General features: G+C 50.4%; 1 protein-coding gene and 1 long non-coding RNA gene across 3 annotated transcripts in view; one reads left to right on the forward strand and one right to left on the reverse strand.

Moving 5' to 3' along the window:
* SARM1 (sterile alpha and TIR motif containing 1) overlaps positions 1-18,900 on the forward strand; it is a 27,526-nt gene continuing 8,626 nt past the window's right edge. For both annotated transcript variants that reach the window (XR_006341187.1, XM_043903167.1), the window contains exons 1-8: positions 1-894; positions 6,533-7,151; positions 9,771-9,983; positions 10,287-10,378; positions 10,464-10,699; positions 13,187-13,289; positions 13,365-13,554; positions 18,705-18,826. Coding sequence is in view for 1 of the 2 variants with exons in the window: in XM_043903167.1 (XP_043759102.1) it covers positions 425-894; positions 6,533-7,151; positions 9,771-9,983; positions 10,287-10,378; positions 10,464-10,699; positions 13,187-13,289; positions 13,365-13,554; positions 18,705-18,826 (2,045 nt within the window). In the remaining variant the exon portion in view is untranslated. The remainder of the gene's footprint in view (positions 895-6,532; positions 7,152-9,770; positions 9,984-10,286; positions 10,379-10,463; positions 10,700-13,186; positions 13,290-13,364; positions 13,555-18,704; positions 18,827-18,900) is intronic.
* LOC122694439 lies at positions 10,715-15,712 on the reverse strand. Its single transcript, XR_006341188.1, has 3 exons — positions 15,575-15,712; positions 14,014-14,082; positions 10,715-10,911 (listed from the first exon to the last, which is right to left on the reverse strand). It is a non-coding gene; the product is annotated as an uncharacterized LOC122694439 (long non-coding RNA).

The following is an 18,900-nucleotide window of genomic DNA, read 5'->3' on the forward strand; positions in this document are numbered from 1 at the left end:
GCCCGGGAAGACTCAGAGTAGGGGCGTCGGCTTGCGGTCCGCCGCTTCTCGGGGGTGGGGCTGCTGCAGAGCATCTCAGCGAACCTAGCAGGAACTGGAGCCACTCTTTGTTCTAGTTGCTGCCTCCTAAACCCTCCCGCGCCTGGATCCAACTTCCTAGCCTTTCCCGCTCTCTCCTCCCGCCTGTCCCCGACAGCTGGGCCCTGTGTCCCCCACCCCAACCTCTTCGTCCCAGGTCCTGCGCTCACCCTTTCCCCAAACTTCTGTTCGGAGCCCTTGCCTGGTCCCCTTCTGTCCACCCTCCCTCCTGCATCGTCTTCCCCCTCCCCGGCTCCGCTCTCGCGTCCTCCTTTTCCCAAGCTCTGGGTCGCTCCGCCCGGCCCCGCCCCTCCAGGCAGGGGATGTCCCCCGCAGCCCCGCGCCCATGGTCCTGACGCTGCTGCTCTCCGCCTACAAGCTCTGCCGTTTTTTCGCCATGTCGGGCCCACGGCCGGATGCCGAGCGGCTAGAGGTGCCGGGGCCGGACGGGGGTGGCGGTGCGAGCCAATGGTGGGTGGCGGGCGGCCGCAGGCCCCGCGAGTTATCACCGGGGACAAGCACCGAGGTGCAGGGCGCCCTGGAGCGCGCACTGCCCGAGCTGCAGCAGGCGCTGTCGGCCCTGAAGCAGGCAGGCAGCATGCGGGCCTTGGGAGCCGGCCTAACCGAAGTTTTCCAGCTTGTCGAGGAGGCCTGGCTGCTACCGGCCATGGGCCGCGAGGTAGCCCAAGGCCTGTGCGACGCTATCCGCCTGGACGGTGGCCTGGACCTGCTGCTACGCCTGCTCCAGGCGCCAGAGCTGGAGACGCGCGTGCAGGCTGCCCGCCTGCTGGAGCAGATCCTGGTGGCCGAGAACCGGTGAGGGGGCCGGGCTGGGGCGGAGGGCGCCACGGGATGTGGGGTCACCTGGGTCTCCAGTGCCTCGCACTGTGCCTTTCCTGCCTCACCTCACAAATCCTTGCATTATATCCCTGTTGAGAACCAGCGTGTCCATTTTACAGATGAAGAAACTGAGTCTTGGAAGAATTTAATGACTTGTACAAGTCACAGAGGGAAATAATGGTGCAGTCAGCATTCACTCCCAGAGCTGGTGGGGTGAGGAATGAGACAGGGAGAGGAGGAGTGGAGTGGTAGGTCGTGAATCTGTCCCTGGTTCTGAGGATGTAGGTGGGATCCTCTGAACCCACAGCCCTTCTCCCTTTGGACTGGATATCCTTCTGTGTTACCTTCATTCTGCCATACCTTCTCCCTCCAACTAAGAGAGGAGGAGGACACATTGCTCAGAAAACAGGAGCGGGGAATACCTTTCCTCTCTTCCCAGGCTGAAATGAGTGCTAACCTAAGGTTACTTGCTGCCTTCATGTCACCCCTAATCCACTTCCTGCTTTCTCCCTTTTCATTTTATTTCATGTCACAGGGGCAGACATGATCTCATGCTCTGCCTGCTAATGGGGAACAGGAGGTTTTCAGTTGGGATGATGGGTGGGGGAAGGGGGAACTGAAATGTGGAGCTAGGCAGCTACATCTTCCCCACATGAACCAAGATATAGCAGGTGGGGTCCAACTGAAGCCTGGTGGCCCCTCTTTACTGTCTCTCGGAATCTCTCCTGGAATATGAGGATCCCTGACCCACTTTCTCTCCCGTCTCATGCCGGAGCAGACTAGACTTTCACACTCCAGTCTCACACTGAACTCTCAGACCCCTCAGGTTTAGAAGGGTTTTGGACGGGTCGCTGTCCATTTATGAAGCTCTCACAAGTGTGATGGACATGGATAACGGGATTTTTACTTTTCAAAAAGTAAAGATAGCCTTGTGGTTGGTGGAAATGATACAACTGTCGAAAATGCATGAATAAAGCAGTCTACCGTTGGGAGACCAAGTTAGGGTTGTTCAGTATGTCATTAATCTTCCTGATGGAGATGGGCTGTGAATGTGAAGGGCTAGCAGATGGACAGGCGCTCACTGGATGTGATAGGCCGGGGCCCAAGGGTGTGTCCTGTATGTGGGATGGGGCAGCTCTAACCTGAACTCTTAGAGAAAGGGTGCAACAGCCAACACCCTAAGAAAAGGAGGGCTGCAAGATGCAAATAGCACTATTTTTCAAAGTTGAAAACAATCTTCACCTGGTTCGGAATTACTGAAAGAGGAGTCACACTAACCAGTGTCTCTGGTTCCAAGAAATAACATGCCAGTTGGCATCACTTCAGGACCAAGGACAGAACCCAGTGAGCAAGGTCCTGATCAAAATCCTTACAGAGGAAGGCAGAATTTCCCCACCCCTACTTAGAGAGGAGGCTGGAAGGGCAAGAAGGGAAGGAGTGTGGTGACACATTGAGAATTTGTGTGTATGAAATCTTTTCCCTCCTCCACCAACCAGGTTCTTCCATCTGTGTGTCCACTCCTTTTGCCATTCTCTTTGCTGCAGCTCTCTTCTCCCCAGGGTGCTGCGACACTTACTGCCTGGGGGCTTAGGTCACAGCTTCATTGACCCTGAAATACCAGGAGCAGCTTGACAGGGTAAGGCCCTCTGAGCCTGGTCCTACCACACTATCACTGCTAGTCCTCCAAAGTCGCAACCTGGCGACTTCCCTAGTGGTCCAGCGGTTAAGAATCCACCTGGCAATTCAGGGCATGCAGGTTTGATCCCTGGTCCGAGAACTAAGATCCCACATGCCTCAGCACTACTGGATCCCCTGTCCCGCCTGCTGCAATTAAGACCTGACACAGCCAAATAAATAAATGAATATTTTAAAAGAAATAAATAAAATCACAGCCTGCCCCCTTCAGAAGACCATAATGAGGCAAGTGACTTTTCCAAGAATGCACAGTGAATGAGAGGAGGGGATGGGTTTTAAAAAAAAAAGAAAGGGGGGGGAAAAAACTATTGCATTTAAATTCGAATGCCAAGTACAAAAAAGGTACGCACTTAAACATTCTGTCTATCCAGTCCCCTTCCCTGGAGGCAAATTGGAGAAATGAGTTTCTTGTGTGTCTTTGCTGAGAGAATCTGTACACATACAAGCACTTGCATATGTGTGTATGTTATCAATATATATACAGGCTTGTCTGTGTGTATATGGGTACAGTTTACCCCTCCTTTGGAGTTGTGATTTGAACCCAGACTTACAGCCTCTCAGGCTACAGAAGAATTGGGAATTGAGTGAATAATTCTCACAACAAGCACAGAGTTCAACTCTATAAAGATGCCAAGTACATAGAGAAAGATGAGGGCTGAGGTTCAAGAAATGAAAACTTAGGAGTTCTCTAGTGGCCTAGTGGTTAGGATCCCGGGCTTTCATTGCCATGACCCGAGTGTAGTCCCTGGCTGGGGAGCTGAGAGCTCTCAAGCTGCATGACAAAAAAAGAGGAAACAGCATTATTACAAATTCAATAAAGACTTTAAAAATGGTCCTCATCAAAAAGTAAAATAAAGTTCTTATAGAATTCCTTATAGAATAAATAAATAAATAAATAAAGTTCTCTCTCTGAATTGCTGTTTTTCAACTTGCCCTTCCCTTCACTGAGCCGCAGGAATGAGGGTGTTGTTGGATTAGATGATTTCTTAAGCAGTTCCTGGCTCTGATAAACTTGGAGTGTATGTAGTCAGATTGTTTTGGAAGCACAAAGTGCCGATGAAGGATCTTGAGCCCTGAAGACAAACAGATGTGAACTCAAATCCGAGCCGCGCCTCCCCCCCAACTGTGTAACCCTGGGCATGCCATGTAACGTCTCTGAACTTTGGCTTTCTCATTGGTTAAAGGAACAACTATAGTGCTGACTGCCTGAGGGGATGATTGGAACCCATCTGTTCCTTTGGGCTGCAGAGAAGCTCAGTGATCAGATCAGCAAAGCTGTCCTGGCCTCAGGCCATGTTCTGGGCTCCGCTGGGCCCTGCAGTGGACACAGTCACAAGCACTGTGGTCACCGTGATGCTCCCTGGCAAGGGCTCGATGGCCGGTAGGGCATGTAAGTCCTTGAGGGGCATCACTGGTGGAAGTCAGGAAGACAGGACACTTTCACCTTGGCTTGGAATGTGGCAACTCTCCTGCCTGCTCTCCTGGCCTCCAAGCTCTCTCCCTTTGACTGTCCTCCCCACAACAGCCAGAACGAGTTTCCTAAAATCCATGTGTTACCAGGTCACTCCCCTTCCTGAAGCCTTTCAGTGGCTCCCCATTTGCTGTCAAAATGAAGCTCAGGGGCTTCCCTGGTGGTCTAGTGGTTAGGAATCTGCCTTGCAATGCAGGGGACACCAGTTCGATCCCTGGTCTGCGAAGATCCCATATGCCTCGGGGCAACTGTATCCCAGTACCACCTGGAGCTCTGCAACAAGAGAAGCCACCACAGCAAGAAGTCCTTACACCACAACTAGAAAGTAGATCCCGCTTGTCACACTAGAGAAAAAGCCTGTGCGCAGCAAAAAAAAAAAAAACCAACACAATCTAAAATACAAATAAATAAATAAATGAACAAAAACTTTTTTAGAAAGATGAAGTCCGAATGTTTTCAGCTGGCTCAAAAGACCCCCAGAACTCTTTCCTCACTCTTCCCTTGAAACTTCCAACTCAACCACTTGAAGTAATTTCTGCTTTTTGTCCCTTTCATGGGTGTAAAGTGACAGCAGCTGTTTTAATGTTTATTTCTCTGATTACTAATGAATTAGAGCATCTCTTTATTTGCTTGTTAATGTTCTGAATTTCCTTTTGTAAACTGCCCAGTCATATCTCTCACTCCTTTTCTCCTGGATTTACTGCCTTTTGCATGTTGATTTGAATATTTATTTATATATCCTTTCTACATGTGAATCCCTTGTTGATTTTATATCTTTCCTTGTTGGTTTTAGACATTGCAGATTATCTCTGACTTTCTTTCTCTTCCTGGAATATGCCATGCTCATCAGGCTTTGGGGCTTTTGTTCTTGCTTTTCTCTCTGCTTCTTATGTTTTTCTTCCAGATACATGCAAGCAGGGGTCTCTGGACATTTAACTCTCAGATGTCACCTCCTCAGACATACACCTCTGCCCAGGCACTCTCCATTACGTCACCTGGTTTTGCTATCATTTTGATCAGATAACTGTTATTCTGTTCACACATTGTTTACTTTACCATTTGTCTCCATGTTAGCTGTGCATAAACTCCAGTCTCTCTTTGTCACTGTTTAACTTCAGCCCACAATGCAGTGCCTGGCACACGTAAGTCCTCAGTAAACGATCTGTTAAATGAATAAATAAATACACTCCAGTCACAGAGCACAAAGTGAAGAGAAATTAGAAGGCAAGTCCAAGAATAGGGTATTTCAAGTGATATAGGGTATTTCAAATGATAAAAAGTTAACATTTATAGAGTCTTTTCCATGAGTCAGGCACTGTGCCAAGAACTTTACATGGATTATTACATTGGTCTCATAATAATCCTAGGGGTAGGAATTGTTTCTGTCTTGTTAATGAGATGAGGATAAGAATAAAGAAAGGTACACAAGGTCCCACAACTAGTATATGATAGAGAAGTTACCAGGACCCAGGGATCTGCTCTAGAGCTAGAATTTTTAAAACTATTTTATTTAGTTTTTTGGCTCAGCTGGGTCTTAGTTGCAGAATGCAGGCTCTTCAGTCTTCCTTGCAGCATGTGGAATCTTTAGTCTTGGCATGTTAACTCTTAGTTGCAGCAAGTGGGATCCAGGTCCCTGACCAGGATCGAACCCCAGCCCCCTGCATTGGAAGTGCGGAATCTTAGCCACTGGACCACCACAGAAGTCCCTAGAGCTAGAATTCTTAAACCACCCCACATACTGCTATTCCAGGAAAGTGTGTCCTGGAGGAAATGGATGTGACCAGGATGCATGCAAGCATGCAATGCTTACTGATGCATGTAAGCATTCAGTCATGTCTGACTCTTTGTGACCCTATGGACTGTAGCTGGCCAGGCTCCTCTATCCATGGGATTCTCCAGGCAAGAATACTGGAGTGGGTTACCATGACCTCCTCTAGGGGATCAAACCAACTCAGGGGTTGAACCTGAGTCTCTATCGTCTCCTGCATTGGCAGGCAGGTTCTTTACCACTAGCACCACCTGGAAAGCCCGTGGCCAGGATGGAGTATCCTTACAATCAGAGAAGTCTGGTTCTCCCTGGTGGCTCAGTAGGTGAAGAATCCACCTGCAATGCGGGAGACCTAGGTTGGGACGATCCTCTGGAGGAGGGCATGGCAAGCCACTCCAGTATTCTTGCCTGGAGAATCCCCATGGACATGGACAGAGGAGCCTGGTGGGCTGCAGTCCATGGGGTCGCAAAGAGTCAGACACAACTGAATGACTAAGCACACAGCACCAGAGCAGGAAGTGAGGGAGGTGAGGGAGGCAGGGAGGACCAGACTCACGTCCTATTTGACACTATAGTGAGGCCCAGAGGGGATAACTGACGAGGCTGTGACCCCCATGAGGTTAAGACAAGCACCCCAGGCCACGGCAACTCCACGTCTCCCTCCTGTTTTCTCTCCGCAGGGACCGCGTGGCGCGCATCGGACTGGGCGTGATCCTGAACCTGGCAAAGGAGCGTGAGCCGGTGGAGCTGGCGCGCAGCGTGGCCGGCATCTTGGAGCACATGTTCAAGCACTCGGAGGAGACGTGCCAGAAGCTGGTGACAGCCGGCGGCCTGGACGCGGTGCTGTACTGGTGCCGCCGCACGGACCAGGCGCTGCTCCGCCACTGCGCGCTGGCGCTGGCCAACTGCGCGCTGCACGGGGGCCAGGCGGCGCAGCGGCGCATGGTGGAGAAGCGTGCCGCCGAGTGGCTCTTCCCGCTCGCCTTCTCCAAGGAGGACGAGCTGCTTCGCCTGCACGCCTGCCTGGCCGTGGCCGTGCTGGCCACCAACAAGGAGGTGGAGCGCGAGGTGGAGCGCTCCGGCACGCTGGACCTCGTGGAGCCGCTCGTGGCCTCGCTGGACCCCGGGCGCTTTGCCCGCTGCATGGTGGACGCCAGTGACACCAGCCAGGGCCGCGCCCCCGACGACCTGCAGCGTCTGGTGCCGCTGCTCGACTCTTCGCGCTTAGAGGCACAGTGCATCGGGGCTTTCTATCTCTGTGCGGAGGCAGCCATCAAGAGTCTGCAGGGCAAGACCAAGGTGGGTGCGGGTGTAGGGTGGAGTAGGGATGGGGGTTAGACAGAATCTGGGAAGGCTTCCTGGAAGAAATGACATTAAACTGGGACTTGAAGTATACATAAGGGTTAGGTGAGAAAGGAGAAAGATTAGAGACTAGTCATTGTGGCCTTGAAGGCAAGACCAAGGTTTTACACAGAGGACGCCAGTGTCTGACAAAGACTTTCCTGACAGCTGCAAGGAGTTGGTGTTGCCAAGGGTGAGGCTGGAGCCCAGGGGGTCAGATAGGAGGCCATGGCAGGAGGCAGTTGGGATGGTGGTGGTCCCGGGCATGATAGCAGAGGCAGAGAGAGCAGACAGATTCCAGAGGTACTGAAGAGATAGAATTAAGACTTGTTGGGTCGCTGGGTGAAGAAGAAGGATCTGAGGATAGCTCCTGGCTTTGGACATAGCCTACCCAGTGGGTGATGGCACCCGGTACTGAAATAAGGTGAACTCAGTGAGACAGGTTGGGGGTAGGCAGAAAGTGAATTCACTGGGACACCTGGAGTTTGAAGTGCCTCAGAAATGACCAGCTGGGGCACTCCAGTGGGCCATTTTGTCATTTGGCTCTGGAGTTTAGGAAGGAGATGAAGTATAGAGACACAGTTTTGGGGCAGGACATCTGTGTGTCAGCTAGATAACTCCACCTGAGTCCCAAGGGGTTCCCAATCTCAGGGCCTGATCCATAGCCTTTGCCCTCTACTTTAACTTGCTGTGTGCCCTTGAGTACCTAGCTTCCCCTCTATGGGCCTTTTTTAAATTTTTGGCTAAAACTCATGGCAAGCAGCACTTCCCTGACCAGGGATTGAACCTATGTCCCTGCAGTGGAAGCCTGGAGTCTTAACCACTTGACTGCAGTGAAGTCTTGGGCCTTTATATGTCTATTTTTGTCCTCTGGAAAATTGAAGGAGTAGACCACAGCAGCTGTTTTTACCCTGGATGTTAGACTACTAATAGTTAAATTATCAAAAGTTGTTAGGATTTGTTTTTTAAATATGATAGAAGGTAAAGAGTCTGCCTACAATTCAGGAGACCCAGGTTTGATCCCTGGGTCAGGAAGATCCCCTGGAGAAGGAAATGGCAACCCACTCCAGTATTCTTGCCTGGAAAATCCCGTGGTTGGAGGAGCCTGGCAGGCTACAGTCCATTGGGTCGCAAAGAGTTGGACATGACTGAGCGACTTTTACTTTCACATAACATCACTATTCTTCCTTTGTATGCCTCTGGAGGTTTGGGGGGTTAGTGACCCCTGGTGCACAGAGAATGGTGCACACTGCATGGACAGACCCTGTCTGTATGACCATAGTCATCTGGGGCTGAACAGGGGACATCAGAGGAATGTGTCTCACTGGTGATTGTCACCCATTTTGTGTGTTCCCATAGATCCAGAAGAAATCATTGTGTTAGGGGTCTCTGAGGCCTTTCCCAAGGTCTGGTGTTCTAGGAGCTTCTGATTCTCCTCTCTGCACCCCAGAGAGGGGCCATGGGAGGACTGGTGTTACAAAGCAGGCTATTCTGCTTTGGGAGGAGGGATTTAAAGGGAAGCACAGAGTGAGGACCCCAAGGAGTGGGTCTGGGCGGAAGCCACGACCACCAATTCTGGTACCTCTTTCCCAGCAAGGCCAAGTGAGAACCGTCTAATAAAGACACAGTGAGTCCTCTGCAGTGTGCCAGTCTGGGGACTCTAAGGGTGATTAAGACATGACCTCAGCTTCCAGTCCAGTGGAAGTTGCACTGTCAGTTAACAACAATGGCATTCAGAGTGTGGCACAAGGCCTAATTGGAGGTATGGGCCCAGCTGTGACGGAATCAAAGCAGGCTACATGGCGGAGGTGCCAACCAATTTGGATCCAATAGATGAGTAGAATTCCCACAAGCAGGCTGGTAAAACTACGGGTCTGGAAATAGCACAGCTGAGGCCCAGAGGAGGGAAAGCCTCCATGGGTGGGTGGTTTGGTGAAAGGGGACGAGAGGAGGAGGGATTGGTGGGCGGGGGCCGCACCATGCCCAAGCTGGCAGCCATACTGAGATCTAGACTTTATCCCAGGGCAGCAGAAGTTGTAGAGGGGAGACCTGAGAGGGACCTGGTGAATAGCTGAGGGAGCTTCAGGAGGGGGAATCCACAATACTTGGTGATTTATTGGATGAAGTCAGGGCAAGGGGAGACAGTGTGGTTTCAGTGGGGAGAAGAGATGAGGGGATCACCTGATGAGAACAGCTGACTCATTGGAAAAGTCCCTGATGCTGGGAAAGATTGAGAGCAGGAGAGTAGGGCATCAGAGGATGAGGTGGCTGGATGGCATCATTGATGCAATGGACATGAACTTGGGCAAACTTCGGGAGATGGTGGGGGACAGGGACACCTGGCGTGCTGCAGTCCATGGGGTCGCAAAGAGTCAGACATGACTGGGCGACTGAACACAACAACAGCAACAGGAGGGGGAATCCACAAGTCTCAGTGATTTATTGGGTGAAGGCAGGGCAAGGGGAGGCAGTGTGGTTACAGCGGGGAGAAGAAGTGAGGGGAGGGACCAGGCATGTTAGGGCGGCTGGTGGGTGATTTGGTTGGTCCAAGACATCCTCTCCCCACACTTTCCCCAGGTATTCAGCGACATAGGTGCCATCCAGAGCCTGAAACGCCTCGTCTCCTACTCCACTAATGGCACCACGTCGGCGCTGGCCAAGCGCGCGCTGCGCCTGCTGGGCGAGGAGGTGCCGCGGCGCATCCTGCCCAGCGTGCCCAGCTGGAAGGAAGCCGAGGTCCAGACCTGGCTGCAGCAGATCGGCTTCTCCCAGTACTGCGAGAATTTCCGGGTAGAGCCGCACGGGGTCCCCCGCCGGCAGTCGGAGCAACCGCATCCCGGAGGGCCGCGTGGCCTCTAGGGGCGCCCTGCATTTACAGGCGACAGCACCCCATCCCGGCACCGCTCGCCGAGGCACCCGGGGTGGCCTTCTGGGGGTGGGGATCCTGTACTCAGCCATTTTCGGGGTCTTACGGTTCTCATCTGGGTCCCGTCCGCCTCCCTCAGCGCCATCTCCGTTCCCTCCCCTTGTGCTGGGTGGGGTCCACAGGCTGAGGAGGGGGGAGTCTCACCTCACGTCTGACCCCTCCTCCAGGAGCAGCAGGTAGATGGAGACCTGCTTCTGCGGCTCACCGACGAGGAACTCCAGACCGACCTGGGCATGAAGTCGGGCATCACCCGCAAGAGGTACGGAGCCTCCAGACCGCTGGTTGTTAACGCCCCCTTCGCTCCCTAGTCAAGACCTCAGCATCCTCTCCTCCCTTGGGTGCAGGTTCCTCCGGGAGCTCACGGAGCTCAAGACCTTCGCCAACTACGCTACGTGCGACCGCAGCAACCTGGCTGACTGGCTGGGCAGCCTGGACCCGCGCTTCCGCCAGTACACCTACGGCCTGGTCAGCTGCGGCCTGGACCGCTCCCTACTGCACCGCGTGTCCGAGCAGCAGCTCCTGGAGGACTGTGGCGTCCACCTGGGCGTGCACCGCGCCCGCATCCTCACGGCCGCCAGAGGTGAGCCTGCCCACCGGGGCCCCCACCCCTGCCCCGGCTCCGGCCCCAGCGCCAGCCCTGGAGGGATGAGGGGAGATGCACCATGGGGACTTGGAGCCTCACTGTGGATTGATTGATTGAGCACGTAGACTGTGCCACGCGGGCTCTGAGGACGCAAAGATGAGTATGTCGCACTACGGCTTCCCTGGTGGCTCAGGGGGTAAAGGATATACCTGCAACATAGGAGACCGGGGTTTGATCCTGAGTCGGGAAGATCCCCTGGAGAAGGGACTGGCTACCCACTCCAGTATTCTTGCCTGGAGAATTCCATGGCCAGAGGAGCCTGGTGGGCTACAGTCCACAGGGGTCGCAAAGAATGGACTCAGCTGAGTGGCTAACAGGCACTTTGCCCTCAAGAGGTTCCCAGTCTGAGCAGTTCTGTTTCTCATAGCCCCAAACTAGAAACAACCTAAATGACCATCACTGGTGGTATTTGCATACAAAGGAAATTGAGACAGCAATGGAAATAAATGAACTCCACCCACAGTGTGTACAAATCTCGTAAACATAATCAACACAAGCTTGACACAAGAAGTATACCGTATGACTTTTCTACTCTAAAATTTATAGTATTAAGAGCTGACTGGGTGATAAAAATTTTTTAAATGCAAGTGAGTGATTACTGCAAAAAAAAAAAAAAATAAGTTCCCAGTCTGAGGTGGGTAGGAGGGTGGGAGGAAGGCAGATCTATAAACAAGCACATGAGGGCAGCAGGTAGCATGTCCAGGACTCCAGTGGAAGCCTAGAGGAAGCACCGCCTACCCTGTGCACCCAGGCCTGGGCTGTGGAGAGGAGGGGTGGCCTGCTCAGGTCTTGCAGGCTGTATTGGGGGTGGGAGAGGGGATGGTGGTAGCAGGAAGAGTGGTCCAGGTGGAGGGAACAGTGTCAGCAAGTGTGGAGGTAAGACAGCCTGGGGGCCGCATACAGGAGATGTGGGTGGGAAGACAAGGGGCTTATCCTATTAGCCGACAGCTTACAAAGTGTGGGTGCTTTAGGGAGGTCAGGGTGAATTCTAGGGTTTTAGCAGCCATCTTGATTTATTAATTTATTTAATTTACTAGTCTACTATATAGCTAATGTTTATCACCAATTGCTATAGACCAGGTCCTGATTAAGTTTTTGAAATTTTATTTTTGGCTGTGCTGGGTCTTCCCTGCTGCCCGTGGACTTTCTCTAGTTTAGTTGCGGTGAGTCGGGCTAGTCATCGCGGTGCCCAGGTTTCTCATCATGGTGGTTTCTCTTGTTGCCGAGCACAGGCTCTCGTGAGCAGGCTTCAGTAGTTGCGGCACACAGGCTCGGTAGTTGTGTCTCAAGGCGCAAGGGCTTAGTTGCTCCGAGTCGTGGGGAATCTTCCCAGAATAGGCATCGAATCCGTGTTCCCTGCATTGGCAGGCAGATTCTTCTTCACTGCGCCACCAAGGAAGCCCCTGATTAAGTTTTAAATAGATACTATTCCGTCTCTACATCCATTTTGTGCAGTGGGTGTTAATTTTTTCCTAAGTCAGCTTTCAAAACATTTATTTTAAAGAATAAAAGAGGTATACTTTAAAAGTGTCTGATTTGAAGTTTCGAATGCCTACCCCTGTGTAACCACTATCAGAATTAAAGATAAAGAACATTTCCATCATGGGTGTTAATTTTACAGATGATGAAACTAAGATTTAAATACATTTTCTAAGGTTATCAGAGTCATTAAATGACAACTGGGGTTTCAATCTCTGTCTTACTAACTCATAAACAGACAACATTGTGAGTGTTTTCCGACTAGTATAAGAAGATGGATCTTACCATTCATCCATTCATTCACTAAGTATGCACTAAGCTCGCACAGGGGACAGAGACTGGGCTTTAGCTGCATTCTTTTGCTTGAACCAAAGCAGATTAATTTCTATCATTTTTACATTGCAGCTCCCAATACATCCCTGAGATTTAATTTTTTAAAAACAAGAGGGTGCTTCAGCAAAAATAGCTTACAAACACCTTCTGTAGGGAGTAGGAACTCATGCACGGTTTTTAAGTGGGGAGAGTGACACACTTGGAGTTGGATTATTTATTTACTTATTCATTTTTGGCTGGACTGGGTCTTCACTGCTGCATGGGCTTTCTCTAGTTGTGGTGAGCAGGGCTATTCTTCGCTGCAGTGTGCGGGCTTCTCTTTGTGGCGGCTTCTCTTGTTCCAGAGCACAGGCTCAGTAGTTGTGGCTCTCAAGGCTCAGCTGCCCTGCAGCATCTGGGATCTTCCTGGACCAGGAATTGAACCTGTGTCCCCTGCATCAGCCAACAGCTTCTTAACCATTGGACCACCAGGGAAGCCCTCTCTGACTATTTTGGGAGCAAGCCATTCTGCCTGGGCTGGGCTGAGAGGGCTGGGTGTGCAGGGGCTGATGTACCTCGTGGTGAATGATGGGGAAGGCCCACCGTCACCAAGCCATCTCTTGTCTGCTTTAGAAATGCTACATTCCCCGCTGCCCTGCACCGGCGGTAAGCCCAGCGGGGACGCTCCAGACGTCTTCATCAGCTACCGGCGGAACACGGGCTCTCAGCTGGCCAGGTGAGGGGGGCGGGCCGGCAGGCAGCCTGGGGCCTTGGGGTGAGGTCTCAGCAGTGACACTGGACCTCCTGGCAGCCTCCTGAAGGTGCACCTGCAGTTGCATGGCCTCAGTGTCTTCATCGATGTGGAGAAACTAGAAGCAGGCAAGTTCGAGGACAAGCTCATCCAGAGTATCATGGGCGCCCGCAACTTTGTGCTGGTTTTGTCGGCTGGGGCGCTAGACAAGTGCATGCAAGACCACGACTGCAAGGACTGGGTGCACAAGGTAAGTGCTGGCTCGGTGGCCCCAGCATTGGCCTGTGGCCCAGGGCGCAGGTTTCCCTTTCAGTCTTTATTTTATATTTTATTTTATTTTTATATGTTTCTGCTATCGTCAGTGTTTTTTTTTTTTTTTTAATTGGAGGATAATTGCTTTACAATATTGTGTTGGTTTCTGCTGTACAACATGAATCAGTCTTAGTTATATATATATATATGTCACCTCCCTCTTGAGTTTCCCACCCATCCCACCCCTCTAGGTCATCACAGAGTGCCAGGCTGGGGTCTCTGTGTTATATAGCAGCTTCCCACTAGTGATGTATTCTCTTTCTTGTCTGCATATGTCAGCAACTTTCATGGCCCAGCTGGAAGTCAGGAGCCACCACTGTGACTGTATTAGGACTGTAGCAACTTACTTAGCTCTCCAAGCCCCAGTTTTCTCACCTACAAAATGGGGATAACTTACCTGTCCTGTTCACCTCATAGAACTCTTGTGAGGGTCAGAGAGGGATCAACATGCTCTGAAAAATAACCTCTGTGAGGGGAGGGAGGCAAGAAAGGATAGTGATAGGCACAGTGGAAAAGTTAAGAATGCAAAGCTGTGAGTTTAATCCTGGCTCTGGCTTTGGGCAAGTTACTTAATTCCTATGAGTTTCATGTTTATTACTGGAAAGTGGGATAATTATAGTACCTACCTCCCTCGGGTAGTGTTATACGGATTAAAAGAGCTGAAATATGTGAAGTGCCTAGCAGAATGCCTGGCACGTAATTGCTGTATAATGGCAGCAATTATTATTGTTAATATAATTATTGTGAGTACTACTACTGTGTAATTCCCCATTGTATCCTGAGTGTGTAACACATAGTAAAGCTTATTGAGTACTTGTAGAATGGATGGATGATGGATGGATGGGTATCACACCTGTAGATTATTAATCATTACTCATTAGTCAGCAGAAACCGGGACCAGGGCTAAGGGAAGCAGTAGTCATATGGATAGAGGCCTTGTCTTAAAGCAGCGAGGAGACAAGAATATGCCCAGAATGACTAGATCATATATAAATTGGTGTCAGTGTATAGTCAGGTAGGTGAAATTCTTACTTGCTATAAGAACATGAAGAACAGAAAAAGCATCAAGGGCTGGAAAAATCAGGGGAGACTTCATGGAAGAAGCAGAACTTGAGAAGAGTCTAAAGATTTTATGTCAGTGGAAGAGAAAGCATCACAGGCAGGGAAACAATGTGAGCAAAAAACAAAGGGAGGGATGAGAAAAGTGCCAAAAACCTACATGATTACTGGTATTGCCTTCTCATTTTATGGATAAAGAAACTGAGGCTCAGAGAAGTAGGATAATTTTTCCCATGGCCACACTGCTGGGGCAGAAATCAGAATTGGGCTTTGAACTCTTGTCTCTCTGACTCCAAAGCCCATGCACTTTCTTCAGATGCAGTTTTGTCCTATGACTCAGATCTGAGGGATGGATTCAGCTGACACCAGAGGGACTGTCTGCATCTCTTCCCAACTCCAGGATATAGGAGGGGCTGAACACTGGGTTTGATTTGGGGAGGGGATTCTGGGTCAAAGAGACACCCTGGAGAATCATGGCTTAGAGTAGGTGGCAGGCAGCCTTCTGAGAGAAAAAGAGGAGCATTGTGAGCTCCATGACAGCACAAACCTTGCCTTGTTCGTGATGCATGCCTGATGCCTAAAACCATGCATGGGACAAAGTAGGCTCTTGCAAACTTTATAGAATAATTGAGCCAATGATCAAACATGATTCTGATGAAGCTGAGATGAGCGGGAGAATGGACTTCCTCCATGAAATCTCCCCTTGATGCTTTTTCTGTTCTCCATGTTCTTATAGCAAGTAAGAATTTTACCTGCCTGACTTTACACTGACACCAATTTATATATGATCTAGTCATTCTGGGCATATTCTTGTCTCCTTGGCTGCTTTAGGACAAGGCTTCTATCCATATCTATTAGGTTTATTAGGTCAGAAGACTCAACTCAGTTTTCATTCTTACCTGGCTGTATGATCTTGAGCAAGTCATCTCTTGGCCAGCCTCTGTATCTGTGCAGTGACCACAGATCCCTGTCTTTGCTTCTGTTTAATTCTGGATGAAACAAATGTCTGAAGGTTCCCCAATAAATTGCTGCAGGGCCAGAATTCACCCAGGTGATCAGCAGAGAGGCAAACAGCTTGGCTGAAATAGCCTTGGACTTGGAATCAGAATGCTTGAGTCTGGGCCCCCCTGGGCTCACATGTGTGTGACTTGGGAGCAAGTCCCTTCGCTGGGCTTCCTTCTTCTCAGCTGTGAAATGGAGAGATTCCCCAGAAGCCAATCAGGGTTGAAGTTTACACAGATTCCTTCCCCAGGAAGGCTCTGTTCCACAAGGGTGCTTGATATCCCTCACTGTTCCAGCCGACTGCAAGGAGCGGGGAGCAGGCAGGTGGTGGGAGCCTTCGCCTTGGACCAGTCCCAAAGGTTCCATCATCCCTCCTTGGTTGTTTTTAGTGCTTAATTGCTTCTGGTTTTGAAACTGCTTTCCCCGAAGCCACATTTATAGCGGGTAATCAATATGAAAAACCACAAGTGAACGGCACTCAAAAAGTCCAATCTCTGGGGTTTCCCCTTGAAAGGAAAAAACACTCAATAAGCACTTACCCGAGCACCCATTAATAGCAATATCCTCAGAACAACCTGGTGAGGTAAGTTTTATTATCCCCACTTTACAGAGGAGGAAATAATAACACTTGTTATTTATTAAGCACACACTGCATGCTAATTGCTAGTCTAACACTTGCCGTGGGATAGCAGTTATTCCTCCCAACAACCCTCCAAGATAGGAACTATCATTACCCCTATTTTAGAAATTAGAAAACAAGATTTGAGAGCCTGTTGGTTTTGCCTCACATAACAGAGCCTGTGTCAGAGAACCCAGATGTGAACACAGATCTGATGATTCAAGAGTGGAACCCCCAAATGCTGTACTATTATATTCATTCATTCAGCCCCTCGGCTGTTAAGTATTTAGCAAAGGCAGGCTGTGGGCAGGGCTTTGTGAAAGATCGGGAGATACAAGGGGACTGAAACCTGGACATGGTCCCCGCCTTTATGTCTGGTGGAAAAGACAGCCGCCTTTATGTCTGGTGGAGAAGATATTAAGTAAATTTCTCACTTGCGAATTTAAATCTCTAACTGTAGCAAGTGCTACAGAGCCTATGAGAGCCTGTAAGAGGAGCATCTGATCTGGTCAGGGAAGTGAGGGAAGACTTCTCTAAGAAAGCTGATTGAGCTCAGATCAGAAACATGAGTTGGTATTAGCTAGGTGAGAGGGCGGGGAAGAATGTTCTAGACAGAGAAAGAAGCACGTGCGAAAAGGCCCTGTGCAGGGAGGAAGGATGGCAAATCTAAGAGGCTGCAAGGTCTGTGTGGCTGAGGGGACAGAGCAGGGTGGAGTTTGAGGAGTGAGTTGCAGACAACCACACAGAACCTTGAACCCTACCCTAAGAGCCATGTGAAGTCGTGAATTCAAAGTAGGGGGTGACACGATAAGATTTGCATTTTGCAAAGAGCTGCCAGGTGAAGGGGCAATCTGGAGGATGAATGAGAGGAGGCAAGAATGGATGAGAAGAGACCTGGTGGGGGTTGATGGTAATAAAGGGTTGGAGTAGGGCAGTGGTGGAGGTGGAGGTGGAGAAAAATGAGGGGATTTGAGAAATAAGTAAGGACTACAACTGGCAGGGCTCAGGACGGATCAGTTTGGATGCAGGAGGTGGGATGTGCTCCTTGATACTAAATTTGTTTGGGATTTTTTTCCCATACCAACAACTAGTTCTCCACTCCACCACACAGCTGACTGTCCTACAGTTCAATTCAGTTCTGATGCTCACTACCCACCTAGAACGAGCGTTAGACTCCATGGCCACACATTCAGGGGATTCCCATGACCACCCTTCTCAGGTTCAATAATTTGCTAGAATGATGTGCGCGCATGCACACTAAGTTGCTTCAGTGGTGTCTGACTCTTTGCAACCCCATGGACTGTAGCCTGTCTGGCTTCTCTGTCCATGGGATTCTCCAGGCAAGAATACTAGAGTGGGTTGCCATGCCCTCCTCCAGGGGATCCTTCAGACCCAGGGATCAGACCCTCATCTCTTATGTCTCCTGCATTGATTGGCAGGAGGGTTCTTTACCATTAGTGTGACCTGGGATGATGTGCAGAATTCAGGAAAGAAATATTACTGGCTTATTATTAATATAAAAGATACAATTCAGGAACATTTAAATGCAAGAGATGCACAGGGCAAGGTAAGTGGGGGGTGGGGGAGTTGGGAGTGTGGGCAGAGGAAGCATAGAGCTTCCATGCCCTTCCATGCCCTCTCCAGGCCCCCCTCTCTGCACCTAGATGTATTCACCAACCTACCTAGTCAGTCCTTAAGGGTTTTATGGAGGTTTCATTATGTAGGCACGATTGAGTCACAAGTGACATCTCAATCCAGCCCCTCTTCTCTGGAGCTCTGGGGGGCAGAGGAGCTGAGGCTGAAAGTTCCAACCTTCTAATCACAGTTTCCTCTTCCTGGCCACTACCCCCATCCTGAAGCTATCTAGGCACAGATCCCCATCCCCAGGTCATCTGAGAGGGCTTTAGGAGCTCTGTGCCAAGAATATATATATACATATGTATATATGTATATATATATATATATTTGGTGTTGTTTAGTCATTAAGTTGTGTCCAACTCTTTTGCAACCCCATGGACTGTAGCCCACCAGGCTTCTGGGTCCATGGGATTTCCCAAGTAAGAATACTGGAGTGGGTTGCCATTTCCTTCTCTAGGAGATCTTCCCAACCCGAGGATCGAGCCCGTGTCTCTTGCATTTGCAGGCAGATTCTTTACCACTGAGCCATCTAGGAAGCCCATCTATTAATATGTATCTACACACACACATACATATATAGATATATCCATACATATATCTATATGTGTGTGTTTATTATACCATAGGGGGTAAGGGAGAAGTCAAGGTGGACTTCAGGGCCAGCATCCAACCCTGGGCTCAGCCTTGGGCTACTGGCCCTCCCAGTGCCTGCCTGGCCCCAGGGTCCCCAGATGGGTCCCCAGTGTCATCTTCTTCTCTTCTTTCTCTAGGAGATCGTGACTGCTTTGAGCTGCGGCAAGAACATCGTGCCTGTCATTGACGGCTTCGAGTGGCCAGAGCCCCAAGCCCTGCCGGAGGACATGCAGGCTGTGCTCACCTTCAATGGCATCAAGTGAGGAGGGGGCAGGGCGGGTTACACAGGCCCCCGGCCCGCAGCGCCCTCTGCCCAGCCCTCTGACCCAGCCG

The sequence above is a fragment of the Cervus elaphus genome, chromosome 5, assembly GCF_910594005.1.
Source record: "Cervus elaphus chromosome 5, mCerEla1.1, whole genome shotgun sequence".
NCBI classification, from domain to species: Eukaryota; Metazoa; Chordata; class Mammalia; order Artiodactyla; family Cervidae; genus Cervus; species Cervus elaphus.